At 44.9% G+C, this 25,297-nt stretch overlaps 2 protein-coding genes across 2 annotated transcripts in view; one reads left to right on the top strand and one right to left on the bottom strand.

The window, feature by feature from the left end:
• Nucleotides 1-881: 881 nt before the first annotated feature.
• PPP1R3E (protein phosphatase 1 regulatory subunit 3E) lies at nucleotides 882-11,237 on the bottom strand. The gene is made up of 2 exons (XM_073632674.1): nucleotides 10,090-11,237; nucleotides 882-3,906 (listed from the first exon to the last, which is right to left on the bottom strand). The coding sequence occupies exons 1-2, from the start codon at nucleotides 10,507-10,509 to the stop codon at nucleotides 3,412-3,414; spliced, it is 915 nt and encodes a 304-aa protein (XP_073488775.1). The 5' UTR covers nucleotides 10,510-11,237; the 3' UTR covers nucleotides 882-3,411.
• The window catches only part of LOC141145828 (polyadenylate-binding protein 2), an 84,755-nt gene continuing 70,307 nt past the window's right edge, over nucleotides 10,850-25,297 (top strand). Inside the window, exons 1-2 of the mRNA XM_073632679.1 lie at nucleotides 10,850-11,384; nucleotides 21,635-22,060. Coding sequence (XP_073488780.1) covers nucleotides 21,644-22,060 — 417 coding nt within the window. The 5' untranslated portion in view covers nucleotides 10,850-11,384; nucleotides 21,635-21,643. The remainder of the gene's footprint in view (nucleotides 11,385-21,634; nucleotides 22,061-25,297) is intronic.

The following is a 25,297-nucleotide window of genomic DNA, read 5'->3' as shown; positions in this document are numbered from 1 at the left end:
TCTTTAACTACTACTATTGTAAAATCTTCATTTTCCTTAATATAAATACACACAAGACATATAACAAACACAAACTAAAAACTATGACTTCTCTGCTCATTTTTCCCCAAAATGGATGCAGCTTAGAACTCACAACTGTATATTGTTTGCCATTTTGTAAAGTGAATACGTCTTAAAATTGTTCACTTGCGCACACATTACTCAGTGAAGGTATACCTGTAAATAAAGAGTGTAAATATCTTTTCAGCCCCTTGTGCTCATCCAAAGAAATCTTCCTATAAAGTTCATAGTTAAACTGATACTTCAGAGTGTCGATCTCCTGGGTCCCCCGCAGCTCTCGCCGGTTCTTCCTGCTGACCTCCAGGTGATTAGAGATAGCAGTAGTGATGTGGAGGTCAGCAGGAGGAACTGGTTAGCTGCTGCAGAGGATAGACACAACTAGAAGTGTCAGTATCCCTGTAGACTTCACAACAATTTTCCAGGATAGCAGTGGCATATGGCAGCATAGGCATTGGAAAATACGAGGATTTACACACTTTTTTTTTTTTTTTTTACAGGCATGCCTAGACTAAGCCGTTTTAGTATAGTGGCAGGGTCAGTGTATTTATGAGAAGCCCTTTTAGTTTAAGAAAGTGGGACAAAATTGTTAACAGAGATCTGTAATAACTTTGCCATTAGAAATTAATTTGTTTAGACTGAAGTCTTTTAGACCAGCTGGAGAAACACCATTTCAATTTAATGGCTTACTTCAGTTGAGGAGGTACAATCATTTCCTCAATGCACCAGTAATGTACAAAATATATTGTGTATCCGCTGCATACTGTATGAACAAACATTATATTACACTTTGCCCTCAATATAACATGGAAGAAGACTTCATCTTCAGTTCATACACTTTTATTACTGTATAGTTAATGTATAAGGCATGCTTTCCTTATCCTTTATTGTTCCCATAAAATATGCCAGGTTTTCATTCTGATGTCCCTGTGCAGTGTGGTAAAAGTAGCAGCTGCAGCCCTCAGAGTCCCTGAGCAATGAGGTTGTCTCTTAAAAAGAGGAATTATCTCTATATATTTTAATTCTCTACTCTTACAACAAACAAGAGGGGTTTTATACTCTACTTGCTTCATTCTATATAAACGTATATAATACATAATATTTTAAAATTAATATGTCCTTAAACACTGACTATTTTTCTATCAATGGAGCAACATAGTAGTAACCTTGTAAACACAGAACATTTTAATCTTTAAATCACATCACAACAATGTCTTTGAAGGTTCATGTTTATCCAGCCATAGTATAGCTATCTGGTATAGCTAGAGGTAGTCACATTCAATTGGACTTTTTCTGTGATGTTGAAGATGTTTCACTGGTTATCCAAGCAGAGTTTTCAGTTCTAATGAAAGTTAGGAAAACACTGGAGTGTCAAAAAAAACCACAGTATTCCTGTGTTTTTCAAGTATGGCAAAACACCAAGGCAAACGCTTGTGCATACAACAAAAAAAAGCACCAAAACACAAGTGACTTGTTACATGTAGTCCAGTGTAGTGAGGAATGCAAAAACCTGTACATTGGGGAGACAAAACAACCTCACCGAGCAGATAGCCCAACATAGGAGAAGAATTCTACTGGTCAGTTTTTCTATGCCTTACAGAAAAGGGACATTGTTTCAAAGACAGTGAGGTGCACATTATGGCCATAACAAGTGGTTAGCACGAGATGTGAAAGAGCACATCTATACCAAAATGGAACAAGCTTCTGTAAACATGGTGAGAGTCTTCAACAGCATCTGCCATCCACATATAATCCTGCTTTAACCTCTCTATTCCAGCAATCTGACAATTTGTACCTTTGGCCTCCTATATCAGACAATAAACACCTGTCCAAGCGCCACTGTGGGATTGGATTATGTAATTGGAACAGGATGATTTGTGCAATCAGTATCTGCCTTGACATATTCCACAGTGCTTGGATTACGGTGGCTATAAATGCTTAGATATGTTTTTGACAATACAACCTAAAGCTGACCTTCACCCCCAAAAACTACTTTGCATATTTGCAACCCCCCCCCCACCCCCCTTCTCTTGAAAGCCTTTACATTTTTTTTTTCACTATTTCTTACTTCAGACTGCCCCTTGCCACAATTACAAAGACAATATTCTATTATTCTGCTCCAGCAGCCTCCTAGGATATCTGCGTCTTCTGGGGGCTGGCTGCAAGAACCTGAAAGAGACAGCATGCTCCTGATGATGTAAGAAAATGAAGAGGGTAGCAAGTAATGGCACAGTGATGGAACAGGACAGCTGGATTTGCTGGGTGTGTATGTTACTTGAGTATAACCCAGCAAAAGGTAAAAGAAGAATAAAAGCAAAATGATCCCCGTGGAAGGAGTAAAGCTCCCCTTTAAGAAGTTACTTTGATAATCAGTGAAATATCTTCAACATTACAGGAAAAGTCAAGTTAAATGTAACTATCTACCACTAGCTACATCACAATAATGTATATTTCCAGCATCTACCTTTGCTTTCAGCATCTTTTTAAGTTTAGTAGACAGAGTTTGATATTTTGACTTTTCTATACAAGAGAAGAAGCAATGTGCAGTAACCCACAACAACCATTCAGTATCCAGTAACAGATCAGTATTCTGACTGTGGTCAAACTGGATTGGTTGCTACAGGTTACTGCATAATAAAGCTCTTTACACTATAAGGTGGTGTGTCTGGATTCTTGCAGCCAGATATCCTACAGTCATTAGACTGTCAATAATGTGAAAAATACTGTACCTCTGTACACAGAGAGCACTGTAGGATCAAATAATATGATTTATTTACATCTGAAAGTTTACAATCCTTTCCATTAATTAGGCTAGCATAAATTGATACTGCAACTTGAAATAGTGTTTCACATTCAGCAATGGCTAATGTGCTCCCTAGCTATGATCCCTGAATTAGATACCCAGAATCACACTGAAGCATAAATGGAGTTGACTAAAATTACAAATAGGTCACACTTGTATTTAATCTCTAATCAGATAACATTGATTTTTCAATGCCTTTCTACTGGTAGCAGTTACACTTTTCTATTTTATGAAGGCCAACAAACTTGAACTCCATGTCCCCCTTTTAAGCGCCCACACCGCTGTCAAGGGGTGGGAGGGCTTACACATTCTCCTAGAAGAGGACAACCCTTTAAGCTAGAGAAAGCACGTGTCTACCTATTGTTATAGAATAATGCATTACTGTTTTCTTTAAAAATGTAGTCTAATTTTGATACCAATAATTACATATCATTTTGCCCTACATTTTGAACACTTTTATTTTATTCTGACAGTAGTTATTGATCCGAAGTCTTTGGTCTATCTTTGACATGCAGAGCAATTATCAGACACTGGACTTTTCTTATCTCATATTATATGAAATGTATCCATCCATTTTCAGAATCCTGAGTCCGGGAATCTCGAGCACTAGACAGATTTAGGCTGTAATTCTTGCCCTTGTTGTTGTCCCAGAACTCCTCGTTTCCAACTTGATAACAAATAGCAAACTGTAGTGAAGAAAGATGGGGTTGGTCTCGAGGTGGTAGAGGTAGACGGAAAGTGAAGAGATCTGTGCTGGGGTGGCCCGCTCCACCATGGCACAGACGAGCAGCATACAGAGCATGGGTTTCCTGATAAGAAAGCCATCCATCCAGAGTATAGCGCACTGTAACTCTCTTTTCATAAGCCAGATCCAGGACCCTTACGGACCCCCACAGGAAGCAGCTTTCACAGCGCATATTCTGCAGGCACACACGCTGATCCCATGTTTGCTGATCCCAGGCACTTCGCTCCCATGTTTGTTTTTCCAGTGTTTCTGGCTCTACTACCCATGAAGGGGATATGACATGGCGAGCCTCACACCAGCTCTGGAAAACAACATCTTGGTTAAACAGTGATTCCAGTGGAAAAAAAGAATACACTAACATTCATCACAGTTCTTTTAGGTATTAATAGCAAGGACAGAGTATTACTATTAATTCATGTTTGCTTATGTTAAAAGATTCCTATGAAAGATATATTAGCAAGGACAAAACTACGTATTTATTAAGACCCCATAGAAAAACCGACCCCACTTTTCATTGGTATTGCCTCTCAGGTAGACCTAGGTGACCCAGACATAAGACAGGTTTGTAGAAGGCTGATTCTGAGTCTGTATCAGATAATGCTAAAACAATGCTTCCTTGTCCAAGTACTATGCATAATTAAATGCATAAAATACAACAATGTGATTGCATTAAAAGTATCTGTTTAGGAATACAATGTGCCTAAGATCAAAGATGCTGACAAGTACCTTGAGGTGCTTGCAAGTGCATGTAATATTCTTCTAATCAATCCTCTAGATCCTGGGCTCAAATCGTAAACCTCCATGTTAATATTAAAATCTTTTAGAGCCCTTTCACACTCACAGCGCTAGGGCGTAGACGGTAAAGTGCCGCTATTTTTTTATTTTTTGGCCACTAGCGGGCGCTTTTAACCCCTGCTAGCAGCCAAAAACAGGTTAAAAGCGAGGGCGGCGCTGCCTATTGATTTCAATGGGCAGGCGCACGTATAAACCGCTTCTAAAGCGCCTCAAAGAAGCCACTTGCAGGACTTTTTTTGACGTCCTGCCAGCGCAGCACTCCAGTGTGAAAGCCCTCGGGCTTTCACATTGAAGTGACAGGAGATGCACTCTACAGGCGCTTTGCAGGTGCTATTTTTAGCGCTATATCGCCTGTAAAGTGCCTCAGTGTGAAAGGGATCTTACAGGTAAGGAAGATGCCATCTTAGCCTTTGTTTGATCTTCAGTTGCAATGGTGCTGCACATGTAATCAGTTATGACACCAGCCATTTGATGGCTTGACAGTTCAGTTGAGAGCTAACATAAACACACTAATAAGTGTAATAATTATAATTCAAGTCAAAACAGTTAAAGTGGAACTGTGAACTGGGGGGTGCAGATACCTGTCTAATACAGGTATCTGCACCCACTTCTGGGCATAGATAGCCAAAGAATAGCCGCAGATAACCGCCCCCCACCCCCCCCCCCCCCCCCCCGTTGTGTTCTGGGAAACACACAGTTCCCACAGTTCCCAGAACACAACGGGGACCAGTGAAGACGCGCAGCGCAACTTGCGCATGCGCAGTAGGGAACCTGGCAGTGAAGCCGCAACGCTTCACTTCCTGATTCCCTGGCGGAGGATGGCGGCAGGGGCAGCCGAGAGATGAGCGATCGATCGGCTTCGGCTGCCGACATCACTGGACCCTGGGACAGGTAAGTGTCCATTTATTAAAAGTCAGCAGCTGCAGTATTTGTAGTTGCTGGCTTTTAATAATTTTTTTTAAGGTGGAGCTCCGCTTTAAGCCCTGTTTTCTCCTTGTGCTAAGAGCCCATCATTCAACTCAAATGCTAGAATCTTAGTGGAATGGCAGAGTGTCTGGCATTTTAATGCTAAATTACAGGGGGTGGAGCTCAACACCAGCAAGGGGAGAGACTTAAAGTGGAACTAAATCCACCAATTTAAGGGTTTCCCAAAAGGGTCATTTCAAAGCATGCCTTGAATGATAACTGTTATGCCACGTACACACGGTTGGATTTTCCGACGGGAAATGTTCGATGGGAGGGTGCTTGTTGTTGGAAATTCTTACCGTGTGTAGGCTCCATCGGGCATTTTCTGTCGGAATTTCCGGCAAACCAAATTTGAGATCTGGATCTCAAATTTTCCCACAACAAAATCTGTTGTCGGAAATTCCGATCGCGTGTACACAATTCCGATGCACAAAATTCCACGCATGCTCTGAATCAAGTAGAAGAGCCGCACTGGTTATTGAATTTCATTTTTCTTGGCTCGTCATATGTGTTGTACGTCACCGCGTTCTTGACGTTCGGAATTTTCGACAAGATTTGTGTGACCGCGTGTATGCAAGACAAGTTTGAACCAACATCCGTCGGAAAAAAAACATGGATTTTGTTGTTGGAATGTGTGATCATGTGTACGGGGCATTACAGTTACTAGTGAGCTTATGTTGGCTCACAACTCAACTGTCAAGCCATCAATTGGTTGGTCTCAGAGCTGATCACATGGACAGCACCATGGCAATTGCAGATAAAACAGAGGCTAAGATGGCAGCTTCCGTGGCAGTAAAAGATAGACGTCCCGCTTTAAGCTAGACATGGAGAAAAAACAAGGTCTACTTGAACCGAAACAGAAGTACTTGCAAGTATTGCAAGGTGTCTGCTCATCAGTGCTGTTGTTAGTTTACTCACCTTCCAGGATGACTGAGGTTCAATATAGGAGGGAAAAACAGGCATGTGAAAAGATAATTTATGTGATGGACCTCAGCCAAAAAAATATAGCTCAGCAGATCGATCTTTGTGGCAATATTCTCCTAAGAAGGACTGCCCATGTAAACAATCTTTCTTAAATGCACAATGTTTAATGTGGTTGTAAAGGCTGAAGGTTTTTTACCTTAATGCATTCTATGCATTAAGGAAAAAACCTGTGCCAGAGGATCCTCCCAGCACCCCTGTATACTTACTCTATACTTACTGCTGCCTGCTCTTTTGAGCGGGTGGGGCCACCTACATATCGGCGCCATGTGTATGCGCCAGCCATTCAAATGTCTGCGATTTTGCGGCGTTTTTACGGTTGCATGCACTGTGCCATCTGGATGACTTATAGGAGTACTTGCGCACCTCGCGATGACAGCGGGCGTTGTCTGCGCTCGCACGCCAGTCATCCACACATGACGTTGGGGGGGGAGCCTCTTGAGCCCTTCCTGGATATAACGGAGGTTTAGCACTGCATGGATTCATTTTGCAGCTCTCTTTTTCACTGAACACACATGCTTGTGGATGTCTCCTGTTGGAACCTACTACCCATGCAATTATACACTTATTTCACTCAGGTATATTCATTTGTTCTTTCCACATGGTTCCTCTCAAGTGCTAACCTGCAGCCTTTCCACATGGTTCCTCTCAAGTGCTAACCTGCAGCCTTTCCACATGGTTCCTCTCAAATGCTAACCTGCAGCCTTTCCACATGGTTCCTTTCAAATGCTAACCTGCAGCCTTTCCACATGGTTCCTCTCAAATGCTAACCTGCAGCCTTTACACATGGTTCCTCTCAAATGCTAACCTGCAGCCTTTACACATGATTCCTTTCAAATGCTAACCTGCAGCCTTTCCACATGGTTCCTCTCAAGTGCTAACCTGCAGCCTTTCCACATTGTTCCTCTCAAGTGCTAACCTGCAGCCTTTCCACATGGTTCCTCTCAAGTGCTAACCTACAGCCTTTCCACATGGTTCCTCTCAAGTGCTAACCTGCAGCCTTTCCATATGGTTCCTCTCAAGTGCTAACCTGCAGCCTTTCCACGTGGTTCCTCTCAAGTGCTAATCTGCAGCCTTTCCACGTGGTTCCTCTCAAGTGCTAACCTACAGCCTTTCCACATGGTTCCTCTCAAGTGCTAACCTGCAGCCTTTCCACATGGTTCCTCTCAAGTGCTAACCTGCAGCCTTTCCACATGGTTCCTCTCAAGTGCTAACCTGCAGCCTGTCTCTAATCACACAGGCTTTTTCCTATACTTGCACTTCATTTCTTTCTTATCTTTCCTTTTTCCTCCCTCTTCCTGTTCACCTTTTTATTTTCACTCATGCTAGTACCTGGTATCTCCTTACCACATCTCCCTACAGTCCTTTTGTCCATACTATTCCGGGCTCTAGTCTTATATGTACATATAGATTTGTGTATGTCATTACTCTTGTACTTTACCTACTACTCCAGATTATCTGACATACACCTTTATGTTTACAGTCAATACTTACCTTGGACATAATGAGACCAATAGGGATACACATTTTCCATCCATGCGATGCTTTCCCTCCAATCTGCCCTGTGTGGAGTTCCTTCAAATCCGCCTCCTCAGCTCCCTGGCAAAACACCTGTTGCTGCTGTTTGGAGGCTGCACGCCCGTTGGTTCGGCTATGTGTAGTGGAAAGTATGGGGCCTTTACTCATTAGGCCCCTCTTACCCTCTGCCTTAAAATACCAATATCAAGCCATATACCCAATCTGTATCCTTTCACCTAAGGTACAATTCATACACATCTGCCCCTGAAGAGCGAGCTGGGACTCGCTAAACATGTCGGGTACGCCTGATGTTTGTATGCTATGTGATTGTTCATACACAAATGTACTATTATTATTTTTATTCTACCCATTTAAATGTACTGTGTATGAATTGGCTTTCTCTGATGATATTAATGCATGTATTACTTTTACTGAATAAATATATACTGTATTTACGGTTGTTACTTTTATTGGCTTAGCGGTGCCCACCTCAGGTAAAGTCCCAGGGTGAGATTTTTCCTTTTTGTTGCATATTTTAGGGATGGAGGTGTGTAACTGGTGACACCAGACCTTTCTCTTTTTTTATATACTGTATACTTACCTGAGCCAGATCTCAATCCAGCAATATGCACAAGAGCAGCGGCTTTCTCTGCTCTCTGCTGTCTCACTGGGTAAATTGATAGCAGCGGGAGCCATTGGCAATTCAATTTAGTGACAAGGGAGTGGGGAGCAGGGTGGCTCTAGATTGACTTTTTACATACAGTAGTTACATTGGTCCAAGCTGAACCAATGTAACTATGTAATAATTGCCTTTCCTATACTTCAGCTTTAATTTCTCTGCAGGTTTAACTTTCATCTTTATGATTGTGATTATTGTTCCTGGCTACCTTACATATAATATTATGTACCCTTTTTTTAAATTACAGAACAAAACTGGTGGACTGTAGTGCAAAGATCCTCATAGGGTCCTAGAGGTACTATACGGTTCCTCCAGAAGTTGCTGGGTGTTCCTTGATCAATGAGCAATTTCTGCCTCTTGGATAAGCCACCACCAACACCAATAATCTTTTTAGCTATGTGTAAGGTGAAGGTTCCTGCCAGTGACCACAAATATAAGGGGCGCCCTTTCCACTGACCATCACACTAATGTACCATCAACTGTAGATATAGTAATTATTAGCAGGGCTTCTCTGAGACCTGAAAGTTATTTCAAGGGCTCCTTCATGTTAAAGGTTGTGAAAGGCTGATCTAGGACACGTTCATCCTGAAGTACTCCCTAGTGCAGCTTTTCCCATCTCTTTTACCCCCCCCCCCCCCCCCAAGGAACTCTAAAAAAATGTTTCAGTTCAGGGAACTCCTGTTCAGATTAGTCAGTTGGGGGTCATTGGGCAAATGGTCCTTATCTTGGTAGTGGGCAATGAGAAGAATGTCCCCCTTACAGTGGTGGTCAGAATGCCACCCTGCTGGCCCTGTCAAGTGGCATTGGTTCTAGGATTATAAAGGCACCATCAGATGGGAGGTAAATCACAGCTCAAGGAATCCTAGTCACCTCTGGAGGACCCCTAGGACTTCATGGGCAAAATTCCCTTTGCACACGTACAAGAAATTGGCTGTTCAGTAGTGCTGGGTGCTGTAATGACCATAGGCTGGAAACCGTGGATGATCAAAGTGAAGAAATGTCATACATGTTATATTTTAGTTCTTTGATGCTCACTGTTTCATGTTCTCTCATTTCATTGTAACAGGGGGACATTGTATATGACCTACTGCTTAACTACCTGTTTTGCTTTGACATATATTTCTTCTTACTCAATGTACCATGCCATTTTTCAATAAAGACCAATATTATTTGTAAAAAAAGAAATGTCATCAACACACCAAAGATTCCTTGAAAGAGTCCAACTCTTTATTAACGTGGTCACATTATAAACACACAGCAACGTTTTGGAACCAAGCAGGGCCCCTTCATCAGGCAAGTGGTTACCTGCCTGATGAAGGGGCCCTGGGTGGCTCTGAAATGTTGCTATATGTTTATCATGTGACCACGTTAATAAAGATTTGGACTCTTTTGAGGAATCTTTGGTGTGCTCATGACATTTCTTCACTGGGGCTCCATGGAATCCTGATTGAGAATGGCTGCCCTTGCACCTCAACACACAACAAATATAATGCTTATGACTGTTAATATTAATTGCAGCTGATGGGAAGACATTCTACAACATACCACATCCTCCTTGGAGCTGCAGGATCCTCCAATTTGTTCCAGCAACTCTCTCTGAAGTCGGTGGGTCACGTGTTGCGGAATTTGGGGCATATCCTCACGTCTGAAGTGGCGTACAGACTCCAGCTCCAGCCCTAAAGCATCGGCAAAGCGGACCCTCTTCCTGGTTTCTGGGCTACGATGGCGCTCAGTCCGGGGTACACGCAACGCTGGGGCGGAACGTGAACGCCTTCGAGGAGCGCTTGCCGATTTGACGGCGGTGGAGCGTCCCGGAGAGGACGCGGCTTCTTCTTCTTCCTCCTCTTCATCGCGCTCCTCGAGGCTTGGCCTGGCCGTGCGGTAGTAGGCTCGTTCGTAAAGTCCAGCAATGTAACTGAGGTTTCTGGGGATGTCCCCCGTGGGAGGCCGAGAGCGGCAGGACATTCCTCCACCTAATATTACAATGGAGGCATTAAGGCTTTAACACTAACTAGGGGAAGGGAGAGGGAAATAGGTGTTATAATAAATGATTAGAAGGTATGGACACTATGAGGAATGCACCACTCTCTAGAACCCTCCTAAACTGTCATTCCATGTCCCCTTCCACCGCCATGCCCTCATCTTCCCCCAGCTGTGCGGTGCTCCTCCATCACTCCCCGACTCCTCTGCATCCCATCCATCCTGCGGAGTCCCTGGACCACTACCGTAATACTTCGAGTAGACGGGACACTTGTGCCAGCCCCCCTCCGCCCGTCCCGAGCACGCAATTGGAGGAGAGCGGGAAGTGGGTGGGGCTCCCAGCAAGGTGATCCGGGCGGGAGCAGGCGTCAGGGAACGAGGAAGCTGCAGACAAGTTGCGGGCCATGAGGTCCGGAGAGACCACCAGAGGCGCCGTGCTTATTGACACCCTGCATTCCCGGGGCGCCGTGCAGTCTTTACATGTTGGGGGGACAGCTCTGCGCTGGACACGTGGCAGAACGCTTGTCGGAGGAAGGTTGCAGCCGCTATGTACAGAACACGGCCATCACACATCTGAGGGGGTCACATTCTTACCCGTGTAGACGGTTGTAGCGGAACGCTGGTGTGCCCGTTTAGTCTGCACATTACGGGCATAGAGGAATTCCGCAGTCACCGGTAGGAGGAGAGCCGTCCAATCGGAGCGAGCCTTCGTTTGATGTCATCGGGCGTCGCCATGGCAGAGCCGGAAGTGGGTTCGTTTTAGACCGGAGAAGGGAACGGCAGTACGGGCCGAGGGGGGAGAGAGCAGCATGAGAGTGATACCAGCCGTCTCCGGGGGAGCCCCCAGCAGCACATGACTGGTAGGTGGGCTTCTGGGTACCATGGAACGGGTGTTCAGGATTAGAGAGGAGTCAGCTGATACCAAAAGGCTGGGAGCCCCTCACAGTGTGCACAAGCTGAGACTATACAGAAAGGGCTTGATTTACTAAAACTGGAGAGTGCAGAATCTGGTGCAGCTCTGCATATAAACCAATTGGCTTCTAACGTCTGCTTGTTCAAATAAAGTGATTCTAAGCCTTCAGTGTTTTATCTAAAATAACCTGTCATGCTTACCTGCTCTGCGTAAGGGTTTTGCACAGAGCTGCCTTGATCCTCCTATTCGTTGCGTGCTGGGTAACCCACGAGCGCTCGCTCCTAAGACACCCGAGCTGCGTCTATTGACAGACCGGGTGACTGCCCCTCCTAATACTTACCTGAGCCCCATCTCGATTCAGTGATGTTGCATGAGAGTCTTGGCAGCCTGGGATTCTCCCTCTTCATTAGCTGAGACCGCAGCAGGGCGCCATTGGCTCCCACTGCTGTCAATTGAAGCCAGTGAACCAATGAGGGGACAGGGCCAAACTTTGGCTCCATGACTGAATGGACATACGGAGCTCAGGTGCCCCCATAGCAAGCTGCTTGCTGTGAGGGCATGCGGCAGAAGGGAAGGTCCAAGAGCGCCGGCGGGGAACCCCAGAAGAACATCGGGGTTGCTCTGTGCAAAACTATTGCACAGAGCAGGTAAGTATAGGCATGTTTGTTATTTAGAACAAACGTTAGCAATCACATTAACCTGTTCCTGAAGCCTGCGGCATATATGCTGTGGCAAAACAGATCTATTGCGCAAAATCGCGTACCTGTACATGATTTTGTTTAAAAGCCCAGGGGGGGGGGGTTGCGTGTGATGCCAGAGAGGCTATTGTGTGCTGATTGGCTCCCTCTGTGGCCAATCAGTGGGCCTGGCAGATGCGGTGTTGGCCACCTGCGATTGCTCCCCACAGAGACAGAACGGTGGTCTGCCAGTGTAAACAAGCAGACCGCTTTCACTCTCCAGTTTTAGTAAATCAACCCCAATGTGTGACAGCTGGACCCGCAGCTGTCCATTACACTTGGCTGTGTGGTAGGAGCCTGCAGACTGTCTGTCATTTAGCTTGGGCTGTGAGGGAGAAGCAGGTTAGAAGGGACGTGACTAGACACTCCTTACTGTCAGTGTAAAAGGGGAATTTTGTGTAACCTGCATCACATGAGAAGTATTCAGTTCACATCCATTTATATTGGTTCTCTAAATCAAGCAATGGAGGGAAAAAAAAGTAGTTTCCAGCGTGACTATGTTACAAGATAGAGATTTGTAGCAGAGCAAGTAATTTGTAAGGCTATTAGCAGATCTCTGTAGATGTAGTATATTCAGAACCCAGTGGGGTTGATTTACTAAAACTGGAGAGTGCAAAATCTGGTGAAGCTGTGTATGGTAGCCAATTGGCTCCTAACTCCAGCTTGTTTAATTAAGCTTTGAAAAAAGAAAAAAAAAAAACCTGGAAGCTGATTGGTTTCTATGCAGTGCTGCACCAGATTTGACGCTCCAGTTTTAGTAAATCAACCCCATTGACTGTCACCTAGAACAGGAAAGAAATCTGGAATGGTGTACATGGAGCAGTAGCCCACTCATCAGTTGTATACATTCATTCATATAAACTATAGCTTTCTCCAAAACTGAACTTTTTTTTTTTTTACATTTCCAGTGCTGTCATTAATATGTTCAACATTTTGGAGTCTTATGGATTAAAATAATAATGCAACCCCTCATGTCAAAACTCCCCTTTTCTTTTAGGTAATTAATACACTTGCACATTTAACCACCTGCCGACCACGTGCTGTAGTTTTACTGCTTTCCTTTGTTGCAATCTTTGATCAATTCTCTTTAATCCATGTCCAGGGAGATTAGCTACAGTGCCATGGGCTGTAAGCTTCTTGACAATGTTGTGCACAGTAGACACAGGAACATTAAGATCTCTGGAGATGGACTTGTAACCTTGAGATTGTCCATGCGTTTGCACAATTTTTGTTTTCAAATTCTCAGACAATTTTTTGCTGTTCTTTCTCTTCTCCACGCTCTGTGTAGCACCCAGAGACACACAACAGAAAGGTTGAGTCAGTTTTTCACTATTTTAACTGGTTGCCGGTGTGATTTCTGTATTGTCAGCACATGTTAACTGATACAGGTACAGTTTAATTACAAATCTCAGTAGCATCACAAATTTGGAATGCAAGAAGAAGCCAATAATTTTGTCCAGTCCATTTTTGGAGTTTAACGTGGAATGTGTCACATTTGACTTATTATTTCTCCACTTTTTTGTGTCATACCAATACAAGCAAAATAAAAAAAATGAGAATGCCCTGTCCCAGATGTTAACCCCTTCCCAGCCAGTGTCATTAGTTCAGTGTATATTAAAACTGATCACTGTATTAGTGTCACTGGAGATATCGGTGGCAGTTAGCCAATTCTGACAACGCGCCAGTGCAAGATTGCCTGCCATACTATCGCAGTCCCGTTATAAGTTGCTGATCACCGCCATTACTAGTAAGAAAAACTAAACTTTTTTTTTTTTTTAAATTATGTTTTATAGCAAAACGTAACAAAAAAAATTATATATATCTTTATATCTTTTTTGTTTATAGCGCAAACCATAAAAACCTAGTGGTAATCAAATACCACTCAAAGAAAGCTCTGTTTGTGTGGAAAAAAGTTATTTACATTTTGTTACAGCATTGCATGTCCACGCAATTACCAGTTAAAGTAGCGTGGTGCCAAATGGCAAAAAATTACCTGGTCATGAAAGGGGTTAAATCTTCAGGAGGGCAAATGGTTAATCTGCCCAAGGTAACTCTTTACTATGGGTCTATTTGTCCAATCATGTGACATAATGGGTACTCTTCTTTCAGTAGTGGGTGGTCCAGAATACTGCAGTGAAATGTGAGCACCATTCTCTGCAGCTTCTATTCTGAGTCTAGGCTGGTAGAATGTTGTACCCCTTGGGGTTGCGTCCATAATGTCCTGAGCTCACATGAAGTGGGTTGAGTGATGCTGGATGTCATCCAGCCTGGAAGAGGACCTGTGCTGGAGTACAGACCGATGAGTTTGCATGGACATCACCAGTGAGAAGAGAATTGTATCAAAGCTACTGTTTAATTGTGAGCTGGACAATACATTTTAAAAACAATAGTGGAGTTGGTTTCTAAAGTGGAACTTCACTCTCTGTCAACATTGATTTAATCTTCATGTTATTAGCATTAGTATGTAGATAGGAAAGTCTATCATATTTTCTTGTTTTAAAGGTGTGTTTTTTTTGTTTTTTGTTTTCAATTTCTCTTTATTAAAAAATTTTTTTTTTTTTTTTTTTTACATTTCTTCAGCTACTTCTGTGTTTCTTGCCTAGGCAAATTGTGTCCAACATCCCAGGACCCAGGAGTCTTCAGATGGGGGGGGGGGATTTTCTCAGCTAAGCAAACTCTACTGCATGCATACCTGCGCTAAGGGCAGATAGATTTCAGGAAGTAAATGCTACATGAATCATGCCCTTGCTCAAGATGGCCATGGCTAGAAATGCTAGGGGCTTGTTTTTCAAAGCGATTTCTCAACAAATTAAAGCCAGGAGACCTAGATGGATGTTTGCCTTAAATATTAAAGATGAATGAAATGGTGGTGTCAGTGGAAATCCGCTTTAGTACCCACTTTTGCAAAGTTAATCTATCCTAGACCTGTCAAACTTCAATATAATGGCATACAAAATTACGATAGGGTAACCAAATGAGGGACCAGATCCATTTCTATGAGAACATGTATAAAACTGCAACAGGTTATAGTTACGGATTATCATACCTATGATTAACTGCTTCCTGCCCGTGCCATTGTAAAATGATGGACGGGCGGGAACCCTATTTTTCTGGGAGGAGATCATATGACGTCTTCCTGAGAACATGCCTCACGCATCTGCTCTGGTGCGATCTGTCACCTGCTGCGTCCACCAGACACAACGGATGACCGATCACTATACCGGTCTGCTTCCAGTGTCATGTGATCACTGTGACGCAGCAGACCCCTATGACAGTTGTGAACAATGAATGGCTTCCTTTCATGGCATTCGTTGTATACAATTGTGTTGCTAGCTGTGATTGGTCAGTGATCACATGGTACAAACAGGGCCAATCCCAGCCCATTTGTACCATGTGATTAGCTGTGACCGATCACAGCTAATCACAACAATAGACAGTGTATACACACTGTCATTCAATAAAAAAAATATTTGCTTATAGCAGTGAAATTCACTGCTACAAGCAAACCTAGTAAGTAAAAAAAAAAACAAAACCTGATCAACTCCCCTGAGTAGTACAGTGTTATTATGGTAACGCTGTATTGCTCTAGTCACAGTATGTTAAAAAAAAGTAAAAGGAAACCTATTTAAAAAAAATTGAGAACATTGTTATATTATTGTATAGTTATGATGACGCTGTACTGCACTAGTGACAGTATGTTAAATGTATTTCCTGTCGCATCATGGCAGCATACACTTTGGGTTGTGACTCCACCCCCCACAACCTGATAGGACCACATAGCTATAAATTGTAGAGAGGCCCCCCGCCCCAGTATTCTCTTATTTTTCCTCACCTGTCAGGACCAAACGGATTAAGAAGCACCCCCTTACTGCTTCGCCCCAGCCAGGTTCTAGCCTCTCCTGGGTGGAAGTCCTTACCTGTACAGCCTCTAAATGAGCTAGATGGAAGGAACCCTGCTCTGGGGATCTCGGGGGTATGTTGCGGCTCCAGTATAAGCCTTAAACAGGCTTAGTTGTTGTGCAGCAGTCTCCAGAATCTTTCTCATCACTGGTTTGTTTTTCCTGGGCATTGTAGTCCCTCTGGGACACTCTACAGCGCGCTGAGCGTCTCGGCGCTTCTGCCCATGTGCAGTGCACAGCCTCAGGGCGTCCTTTCGTTTTTTGGCAGTCTCCAAGATGGTGCTGAGTGTTGTGCGCCGCTACTGCGCATGCGCGAGAGGGACGTGACCATGGCGGCAATTTTAAAAGGCTCCAGTTGTCATTCTGTGCTCCTCCAGCTTCCTGAAGGTATTCTGACTGCAATTTTCAGCTCTGTTGCACTCTTGTCGAAAAAGAGAGCAGGATTGTACTAACGCTGCCTAATTGGTGAGGCCTATCAGGTCCTCAAGATCATCCAAGTCAAGGCGAAGAGACCTCGCACAGGAGAAGCCGCTCCGGCCATAGGCGCAGCCGATCATGCACAAGAAGTCGCTCAGGCCATAGGGGAAGCCGTAGAAGGAGTTGATCCCACTCAAGGCATAGCCGTTCCTACCACAGAAGATCCCCTGCACGTAGACACCAGTCTCCTGTGCACCCTTCCTGCCGGGAACGCTTGCTGGGTATGCGGGGCCATAGCCCTCCCAGATAAACTGGCGTGTCGCAGATGCATGGATGAAGCCACCAGGGAGAAAGCTGGATTCCATAGAGCCTATGGAGTCTCTACTCCGCAAGTTTCAATTCCCCATATGGAGTTTACAGCCCGGAGCGCCTCATCGTTGGATGATGGGGAGCTGGAAGCATCAGCTGGATTTGATTTTTCGCTTATAGAACCTTTTGTTATATCGGTCAAGGAACCGATAAACTGGGAGGAACCTAAGGAGGTACAGCAGAAACGGAGGAAGTATTTCCTAAACCTCAAAGTTCCGGAGGCTTTCCCGTTCATCGATGAGTTAGATGAGCTGATTAAAGAGGAATGGCAGAATCTCGAAAAGAAGTTTAGTCTATCCAACAGACTTACCAAGTTGTACCCGCTTAAGGAACCCAAGGTATCCCCGTTTGGTTTCCCCTCCAGTAGTAGACGCATCTTTGATGCGTCTAGCCAGACACGTGACGCTCCCCATTGAAGACGCAGTGACATTCAGAGACGTGCTTGACAGGAAGGTGGATACAGATCTTAAGAGGGCCTACCTATTTGCAGGAGGCGCCTGCAGACCAGCAGTGGCATTGGCTGCGGTCAGCAAAGCTATTTCCAGTTGGTCTTCTGGTACTGCAAAACTTGTCGCTGAGGGCGCAGATCAAGAACAGATCATTAAGGCCCTACAAGAGCTTAGCCTTGCAGGGGATTTTGTGGTGGAAGCTTCTGTGGACACGATTAGATCCGCTTCAAGGTCTATGTTAGCCGCTGTGATGGCCAGAAGGGCGTTATGGCTTAAACACTGGTTGGCTGACTCTGCCTCAAAATCCAATTGGTGCCGAATTCTGTACGATGGGGTAAACCTCTTCGGGACAAAGCTGGATACGGCAATTTCTAAGGTGACAGACGGGAAGTCAGGTCTCATCCAATCAGACAGAAGACCGAAACAGAGGCCGCCTCCCTTTTAAGCGCAATCTCCCGGAGAGCTACAGAGATGCAAAATCCTATAGACCCGGGAAAGAATACAGAAGAAGTTGGAAGAACCCTCAGACGTCCTTCCTCAAATTCCAGAAGCCCAAAACCCCTGCCTCCAATGACCAGAAGTCCTTTTGAAGGTACGCCCGCCCAGCCAGCAGTAGTGGGGGCCAGACTCGCACAGTTCAAACTGGTTTGGGCGGGAATGATAAAAGACCCATGGACAGTGTCCACCATTCATTTCGGGCACAGGTGGTCATTCAAAGGTCGCCCCCCCAAGGGGTCAGTTTTGTTCAACCAGACTTCCTCCTTCCCAAGAAAAAAGGCTGTCTTTACTCCAGTACATTCAAGATCTGCTCCAAAAGCAAGCAATAGTGGAGGTTCCGCTATCTCAAAGAGGCAAGGGTTTCTATTCCCCACTTTTCTTAGTAAAAAAGAAGTCAGCGGACTTTTGTCCAGTCTTGGACCTAAAGAACCTCAACCGGTCAATCCGGATAGAAACGTTCAAGATGGAAAGCCTACAATCAATCCTCCAAGCAATAAACAGGGGAGATTGGATGCTTTCAATCGACCTCCAGGATGGATATCTACATATCACTATCCACACCAAATTCCTCCGTTTCACCCTAAACCATTGGCACTTCCAATTCCGAAGTCTCCCGTTTTAGGATCTCTACCGCACCCAGGACATTTACGAAGGTCCTATTGCCTGTAATAGCCCACTTAAGAGAAAAGGGACTAAGGGTCCACCATTACCTGGACGACATCCTGCTTCTCTCGGACGGCCAGGGGTCTCTCATCCAACATCGGGAAATTCTGGTCTCCACGTTACAGTCCCTAGGGTGGCTGATAAATTGTAAGAAAAGCAACATCCATCCCACACAGAGAATGGTTTTTCTGGGGGCCGAGCTGGACACCAGGGAGAACACAGTGGAGCTTCCACTGGAGAAAATCCCTCTCCTAATACAGAGGGTGAAGAGAGCAATCTCGGCTACAATGTTACCGGCCAGAGCATGCCTCAGTATCCTGGGCTCCTTTAGCGTCCACCATTCCAATGGGCACAATGGAACTCGAGGCCTCTCCAAATCTCCTTCCTGCGCCATTGGAATGGTACGTCAATGTCCCAGCCGATCTCCATCTCTCAGGAGGTAAAACAATCGTTGCATTGGTGGACACGACCTCGCAACTTGAGAAGATGCAAGCACATCACACCTCATCAAGAGATAGTGACCTCAGATGCCAGTTTGCAGGGATGGGGGGCACACTATCAGAACTATGCGGCTCAGGGCCGCTGGCCATTCAGGACTCGGTGTTGAACATTTTAGAGATGAAAGCAGCATTTCAGGCTCTCCTGGCCTTCAGTCCTCACTTGAGGGAGAAGCATGTCCTTCTGAGGATGGACAACAAAGTGGCTGTCGCCTATATCAACAGGCAGGGGGGCACCAGAAGCAGGTCCATGACGCAGGAGGTCTGTCCTGTTCTAGAATGGGCTCAGCTGAACCTGTCGGACTTAAGGGCGGTTTATGTTCCGGGGGTCCAGAACATCTTGGCCGACTCGCTGAGCAGGAATTTTGCCTCCAACTAGTGGTCTCTGAATTCCCAAGCTTATGCTCTCATATGCCAGACCTGGGGATCACTGGAGATAGACCTGGCAGCAACAGTGGAAAACACAAAATGCCAAAGATTCCTGTCAAGGATACCCTTTCCTTCAGCAGAGGGGATGGATTGCCTCCAACACCCCCAGGGATTTTCGCCTGGGTTACATCTTCCCTCCGACTTCCCTCATAGCGAGATTCCTCCTTAGGCTCAAGAAATCAACGGCATTGGTAATAGCGGTGATTTTCCTTTTGGCCAAGGAGGCCATGGTTTACTACTTTCATGCAGCTGAACATGGCAGATCCCCTGCTCCTCCCGTTATCGACGGACCTGCTCTCCCAGGGCCATCTTCTTCACCCGAACCCGGAGAAGCTACATTTGATGGCCTGGAGACTGAAAGGGCTAGGTACTTAGAGCAAGGCTGTTCCCAGAAGGTGGACACCTTACTCCAGGCCAGAAGGCCTACCACCAGCAACACATAGACGGGTCTGGGAGAAATTTGTCACTTTCACTCAGCAGCAAGGTTGGGACTCATCCTCCCCTTCGGTATCGCAGATCCTGGAATTTCTTCAATCAGGCCTGGAGAAGGGCCTTAGGTTAAGCACCCTGAAGGTTCAGGTGTCGGCCCTATCCGCCTTGACAGGAGTTAGGTGGGCACAGGATCCTCTTGTAATTCAATTTCAGAGGGCCTGCCTAAAACCCCAGAAAACCGTGCTTCCCGGTCTGGGACCTCTCAGTGGTTCTGGAAGCACTATCTAAAGAACCTTTTTTCCCACTTGAGAACATCTCTCTCTGGGATTTAACACTGAAGGTTTCATTCTTAATAGCCATAGCATCGGCTAAAAGGGTGTCAGAGATGCAAACTCTACTGGCTGGTGAACCATATCTGATTGTCTATCCAGACAGATTAGTTCTGAGGCCTTCGGATCGTTTCATCCCCAAGGTATCCTCATCCTTTCATTTCAACCAGGAGATTAACCTCCCAGCACTTACCACGAATCAGGGCGATCCTCACCCTTTAGACGTCAAAGGTAACATCTTGGAATATCTCTTGGCAACCAAATCCATCAGAAAGACGGAGAGTCTCTTAATCATCCCTCACGGATTCAGCAGAGGTCAAGCGGCATCCTCATGCACCATTGCTTCATGGCTAGTAAAGACCATCAAGAAGGCCTATTCATTAAGTAACCATCAGATACCTGAGGGCTTAAGGGCACACTTCACCAGGGCAGTGGCAACCTCCTGGGCGGCATATTGTAGAGTCTCGGCAGGGACAATTTGCAGAGCGGCTACCTGGTCTTCCAGGAACACCTTATGTCTCATTATAAGGTGGATTCCGCTCGCTTATCCTCAATGGATTTCGGAAGATCTATTATCCAGGCCAATTCTTCTATTCTTTGTTAATAAACTTAGTTTGCATTCCCACCCAGTTTTGCGAGTTATTCCCCAGAGTGTATGCTGCCATGAAGATGTGACAGGAAAGGAAAATTACGGAAAGGTGATTATACAATTTTCCGTTTCTTTTTTTTTTTTTTTCCAAAAAAGTGACAAAATACTACAATTTCAAAAAAGACGACATGCCTCTCACTAAATACCTCCGACTGCCTACTTTCGAAAAAGGGGTCGTTTGGAGGAGGGGGTATTTTACTGTCCTTTTCAGAATATATATATATATATATAATTAGTTTGTGGGCTCTAAAACTTGCCTACAGACTAAATAATATACACTGATTTGGGTTCTTTTCACCAAAGAAATGTAGCAGAATACAATTTGGCCTAAATTTCAAAAGAAAAATTATTTGCGAAATTTTATAATAGAAATTAGGAAACCGCCAAAGTTTTTGGCCTTTGTTTTGTTTAGCACAAAATAAACCTAGTAGTGATTAAATACCACCAAAAGAAAAACTTTATTTGTGTGAACAAATGATAAAAATGTAATATGGGTACAGTGTTGCATGATCATGCAATTGTCATTCAAATTGAGACGGCGCTGAAAATTGGCTTGGGCAGGAAAGGGGTGAAAGTGCCCTGTATTGAAGTGGTTAAAGCTATGTTATTGGTGGGTGTTTGTATGCTATTTATTTTTTGAGTTTCAAATGTTAAAAATTTTAAAGTTTGTTCCTTTAAAAAAAAGTTGACAAACTGTAAAACATTGAGTGTAAACTGCATTATAGAAAAGACTTGAACCTCATTCAGTTTAAAAACAGTTTTTATTGAGTTCTCTGTACATTTAAGAGTTTAGTGATGGCAAGAAGGCATTTTTGTTTTTGGCTTTTAGAGAGCCTGGATGGCGCAGTCTGACCCAAGATCTCGGTCCCTGGTGGAAGATTTTGTCCAGTACAAGCTGTGTCGGCGGGGTTTGCTTCCAGAACCAGTTGGACCTCCATCCTGTGGTCTACATTCAGCTATGCGTGCTGCAGGTGATGAGTTTGAAGAACGTTTCCGACAGGCATTCAGTGAAATATCCACACAGATACACGTAACCCCAGGCACAGCTTATGCACATTTTGCGGAGGTGGCAGGTGGTCTTTTCCAAGGTGGGGTTAACTGGGGTCGCGTGGTGGCCTTCTTTGTGTTTGGAGCGGCACTTTGTGCAGAATGCGTCAACCTTGAGATGGCTCCCCTTCTACCACGGATTCAAGACTGGATGGTGACCTTTTTGGAGACCAACTTGAGAGACTGGATGCAGAGCAATGGGGGATGGGTGAGAAATGGCAACTTTTACTTTTTAATGCACATTTGACTATATATCTTAGTTTATTACTGACTGGACTGTGCACCTCAAGGGATAGTTTTCTTTGTTAAAGAAATTCTGTCACTCGGAGGCGTGGTTCACGCTAGTGCGATGTGAGAACCCTGCGAATCCAGTGCGGGTTCCCGCATCGCACCTGAATCGCACAGCGGTTCAGACTGAGATCTGCAAACCGCTACAGGTGTCAGTGTAAAGTTAACGACACCCCCAGATCTGATCGCAGTGCAAACTATGAAATGGTGCAGGAATCGGATCGCAATTCTAGTGCGGACCAAAAAAACACTTTTTGCTGCGAATGCGATTTCAGCCATACAGTCTGTATGACTGAATTTGTATCACACAGACATCACATGTAATCTGCACAGCAATGCGGTGCGAATCACATGCGATGTCTGGCATCACACTAATGTGAACCAGGCCTCAAAAAGCCAGAAGCTGTTGACAGATATTAAGGGCAGGTACCCACAAATGGTAGGACACACCTGAAGCAGCTTTCAGTACCTCTTGCTTTGTCCAAATGCTTTGCTGTTCAGACAGGCAAAAGCAAATGTTGGCGCTTGTCTGGTCTTGCCTATCCCACACATTCCTATTGCCCCCTCATTGTAATGGGCGGGCAAGCACTCTTAGAGTGCCTTCACACTGAAAGGGCCCGGCGGTAAAGCGGTGCTATTTTTAACGCCTGTTTATCGTCGTTTTAGTAGTGCTATTCGCCGAAAAAGGCTTAAATCCGCCCGCAAAATGCCACTTTGCCAGCGGTATGGCGGCGCTGCTAGGGGTGCGCATCTTCACTGGCCTCACGATTCGATTATCCGGTCCACGATTCGATTCCGCGATGCATCACGATTACTGCGCATGGTTTTCATCCAAAAAATTCAAGCAGTCAGAACTCCATTTTCTAAATTTTATCTGTTCCTAAAAAAAAAAAAAAAAAAAAAAAAATATGACGACACTCCCTGCATGCAGCAAAGTGTAAACACAGCAGACAACTTATAGAGGAGCTCCAGACTGCCCCCAAATGACTACAGGAGATGGTCGGAGACTGCAGACATGATACAGGAGATGGTCAGAGACTGCAGACCTGCTGGACGTGGTAAGGGAGGTGCCAGACTGTCCTATCTAAGCTGACCAATACCCCGCCCCCCTCACCACTAACCTGTCATCATATAATACTGTTTCATTACCACAGTACTCCCCTGCCCAGTGTCACCACGGATCAATTCCCATCCTTCTCGACCAGCATCCACACAGTCCTCCTGCTCCCCCCCCACCTCTACACAGTAAGCATGCAGATATGGCAATCAAAACCAAAAAAATGGTGTGCAGTGTTTTGTGGTGATGCGGCTCTTCGGCGGCTTTCGACTCGGTCGCGAAGGCAGGGCATAACGCGGCGTGAGGATGACGTCATCCAAAAATCGTTTATGCCAGTCGTAGCATCAATGCCGCATCGTGTATGGTCAAATCGCGATGCATCGATGCTACGATTCTTTTCAACAGCCCTAGGTGCTGCCCTGTTTTCAATGTGGAGGAGCGGTGTATTCACCGCTGCAAAGAAGCTGCTGGCAGGACTTTTTGTGATGCCCTGCCAGCACAGCGCCCCAGTGTGAAATCACTGGGCTTTCACACTGGGTTTGCAGCTGAGGCTTTTTTCAGGTGATATTTTTAGCGCTGTAGCGCCTGAGAAACGCCTACAGTGTGAAAAGGGTCTAAAGAAGTACTGAATCGTTCTGTTGTCACAACTATCTTACATTCAGGGGAAGCAGGTGTTGAAGTGAAATCTGCTATAGGTATGTACAGGTAACTCTGGGCGTGTAAACATAACTATCAGTAGTTTTTGCTACTATAAATGAGTCTTTTTAAGGTGATTTTGCAATAATAGCACAAATGTATTTACAATAGCATATTGAATATAGCTAGATTATGGAATACTTATACATTTAAAGAGTTACAGGCAACACATGTACATATTTTCAAAATACCTGAAGCAAGCCAACCCATAGCAGGAGTTCTGGGTCTTTTTAAATGAGGTGATTTGTATGTTTACAGTATTTAGAAAGTACAATCTACATCACACAGTTTACTTTATTTTTTCATGCTTGCCACTTCCCATGTTATTGTTAACCTGTGGACATCGAAAATACCACTTAATTAATAGTAGGGACTTCAGATGCCTGCCTGTGTGACAAATTAATTTTCTTTTAGGGTGCTCTGAAACCCCAGAAAAGCAGAGTGTTCTGATATGCAAATAGCAGCAATCTCCTGGGGTTGTCAGCTCAGGCCTACACATGCTTTTCATTGTGCCATTAAAGTGATATTAAAAAACAAACATGTTTACAATGGTTTTGCACAGAACATTCCCAATCCTCTTCTTCTCGGGTCCCCTGCCGACACTCCTGGCTCCTCCCCCTTTACCAGTGCCCCTAATAGGAAGCTGCTTGCTATAGGGGCACTGGTCCATGCTCGCTCCTGAGCCTGGCTCTATGTGTCTATAAGACATTGGGCTGCGGCTTTTGCCCCCTCTCTCTTGGCTCACTAGCTGTGAATGACAGCAGTGGGAGCCAATGAGGAGAGCGAGACCTGGGACAGTCGGGGCTCCCGTGCACATTGCTGGATTGAGATGGGGCTCGGGTGAGTATTAGGGGGGCTGTGGGGGGAGCTGCACACTGAATGTAAAAAGCCTTCAGACTTTACACCCACTTTAAAGCTCCACTCTAGTCATTGCCCCCTCCCCTCCACTAGAACCTCTCTCCAAAATACATTTGGGGGAGGGGGGGGGGGGATATAAGGACCCGTACATTAAAGTGTTATTAAACCCTCCATTTAAAAAAGACAAACAGTAGCATACATATGCACTTACTGTGCATGCCTTCTGTTTTCTTTTTATCATCTATATAATTTACATTGCAAATTTCCTGAATCCCTTTTTCCATATTTTGGGTGACTCCTTAACCATGCAGGGTACCCTGGAGCCACCCTTACAGGTATGCTTCATCTTGGCAGCCCAGGGTGAGGACACTACATGTACAGGCAGCTTGAAACACCATGCTTCTCCCCAGCCTTAAAGGGGTTGTAAAGGTAAAAATTTTTTCACCTTAATGCATTCTATGCATTAAGTTGAAAAAACTTCTGACAGAACCGCCGCCCCCAGGCCCCCCGTTTTACTTACCTGACGCCTCGAAAGTCAGCTTCGCG

The sequence above is a fragment of the Aquarana catesbeiana genome, linkage group LG01 (assembly GCF_042186555.1).
Source record: "Aquarana catesbeiana isolate 2022-GZ linkage group LG01, ASM4218655v1, whole genome shotgun sequence".
Classification (NCBI taxonomy): domain Eukaryota; kingdom Metazoa; phylum Chordata; class Amphibia; order Anura; family Ranidae; genus Aquarana; species Aquarana catesbeiana.
The sequence above is the reverse complement of the archived record's forward strand: the minus strand, read 5'-3'. Positions and strand labels throughout refer to the sequence as shown.

Coding starts and splice junctions, on each gene's coding strand:
- PPP1R3E (XM_073632674.1), bottom strand. CDS start 10,509: ATGTCCTGCCGCTCTCGGCCTCCCACGGGGGACATCCCCAGAAACCTC. Junction 3,907..10,089: donor GCAGCTCCAAGGAGGATGTG/GTATGTTGTAGA, acceptor GTTGTTTTCCAG/AGCTGGTGTGAGGCTCGCCA.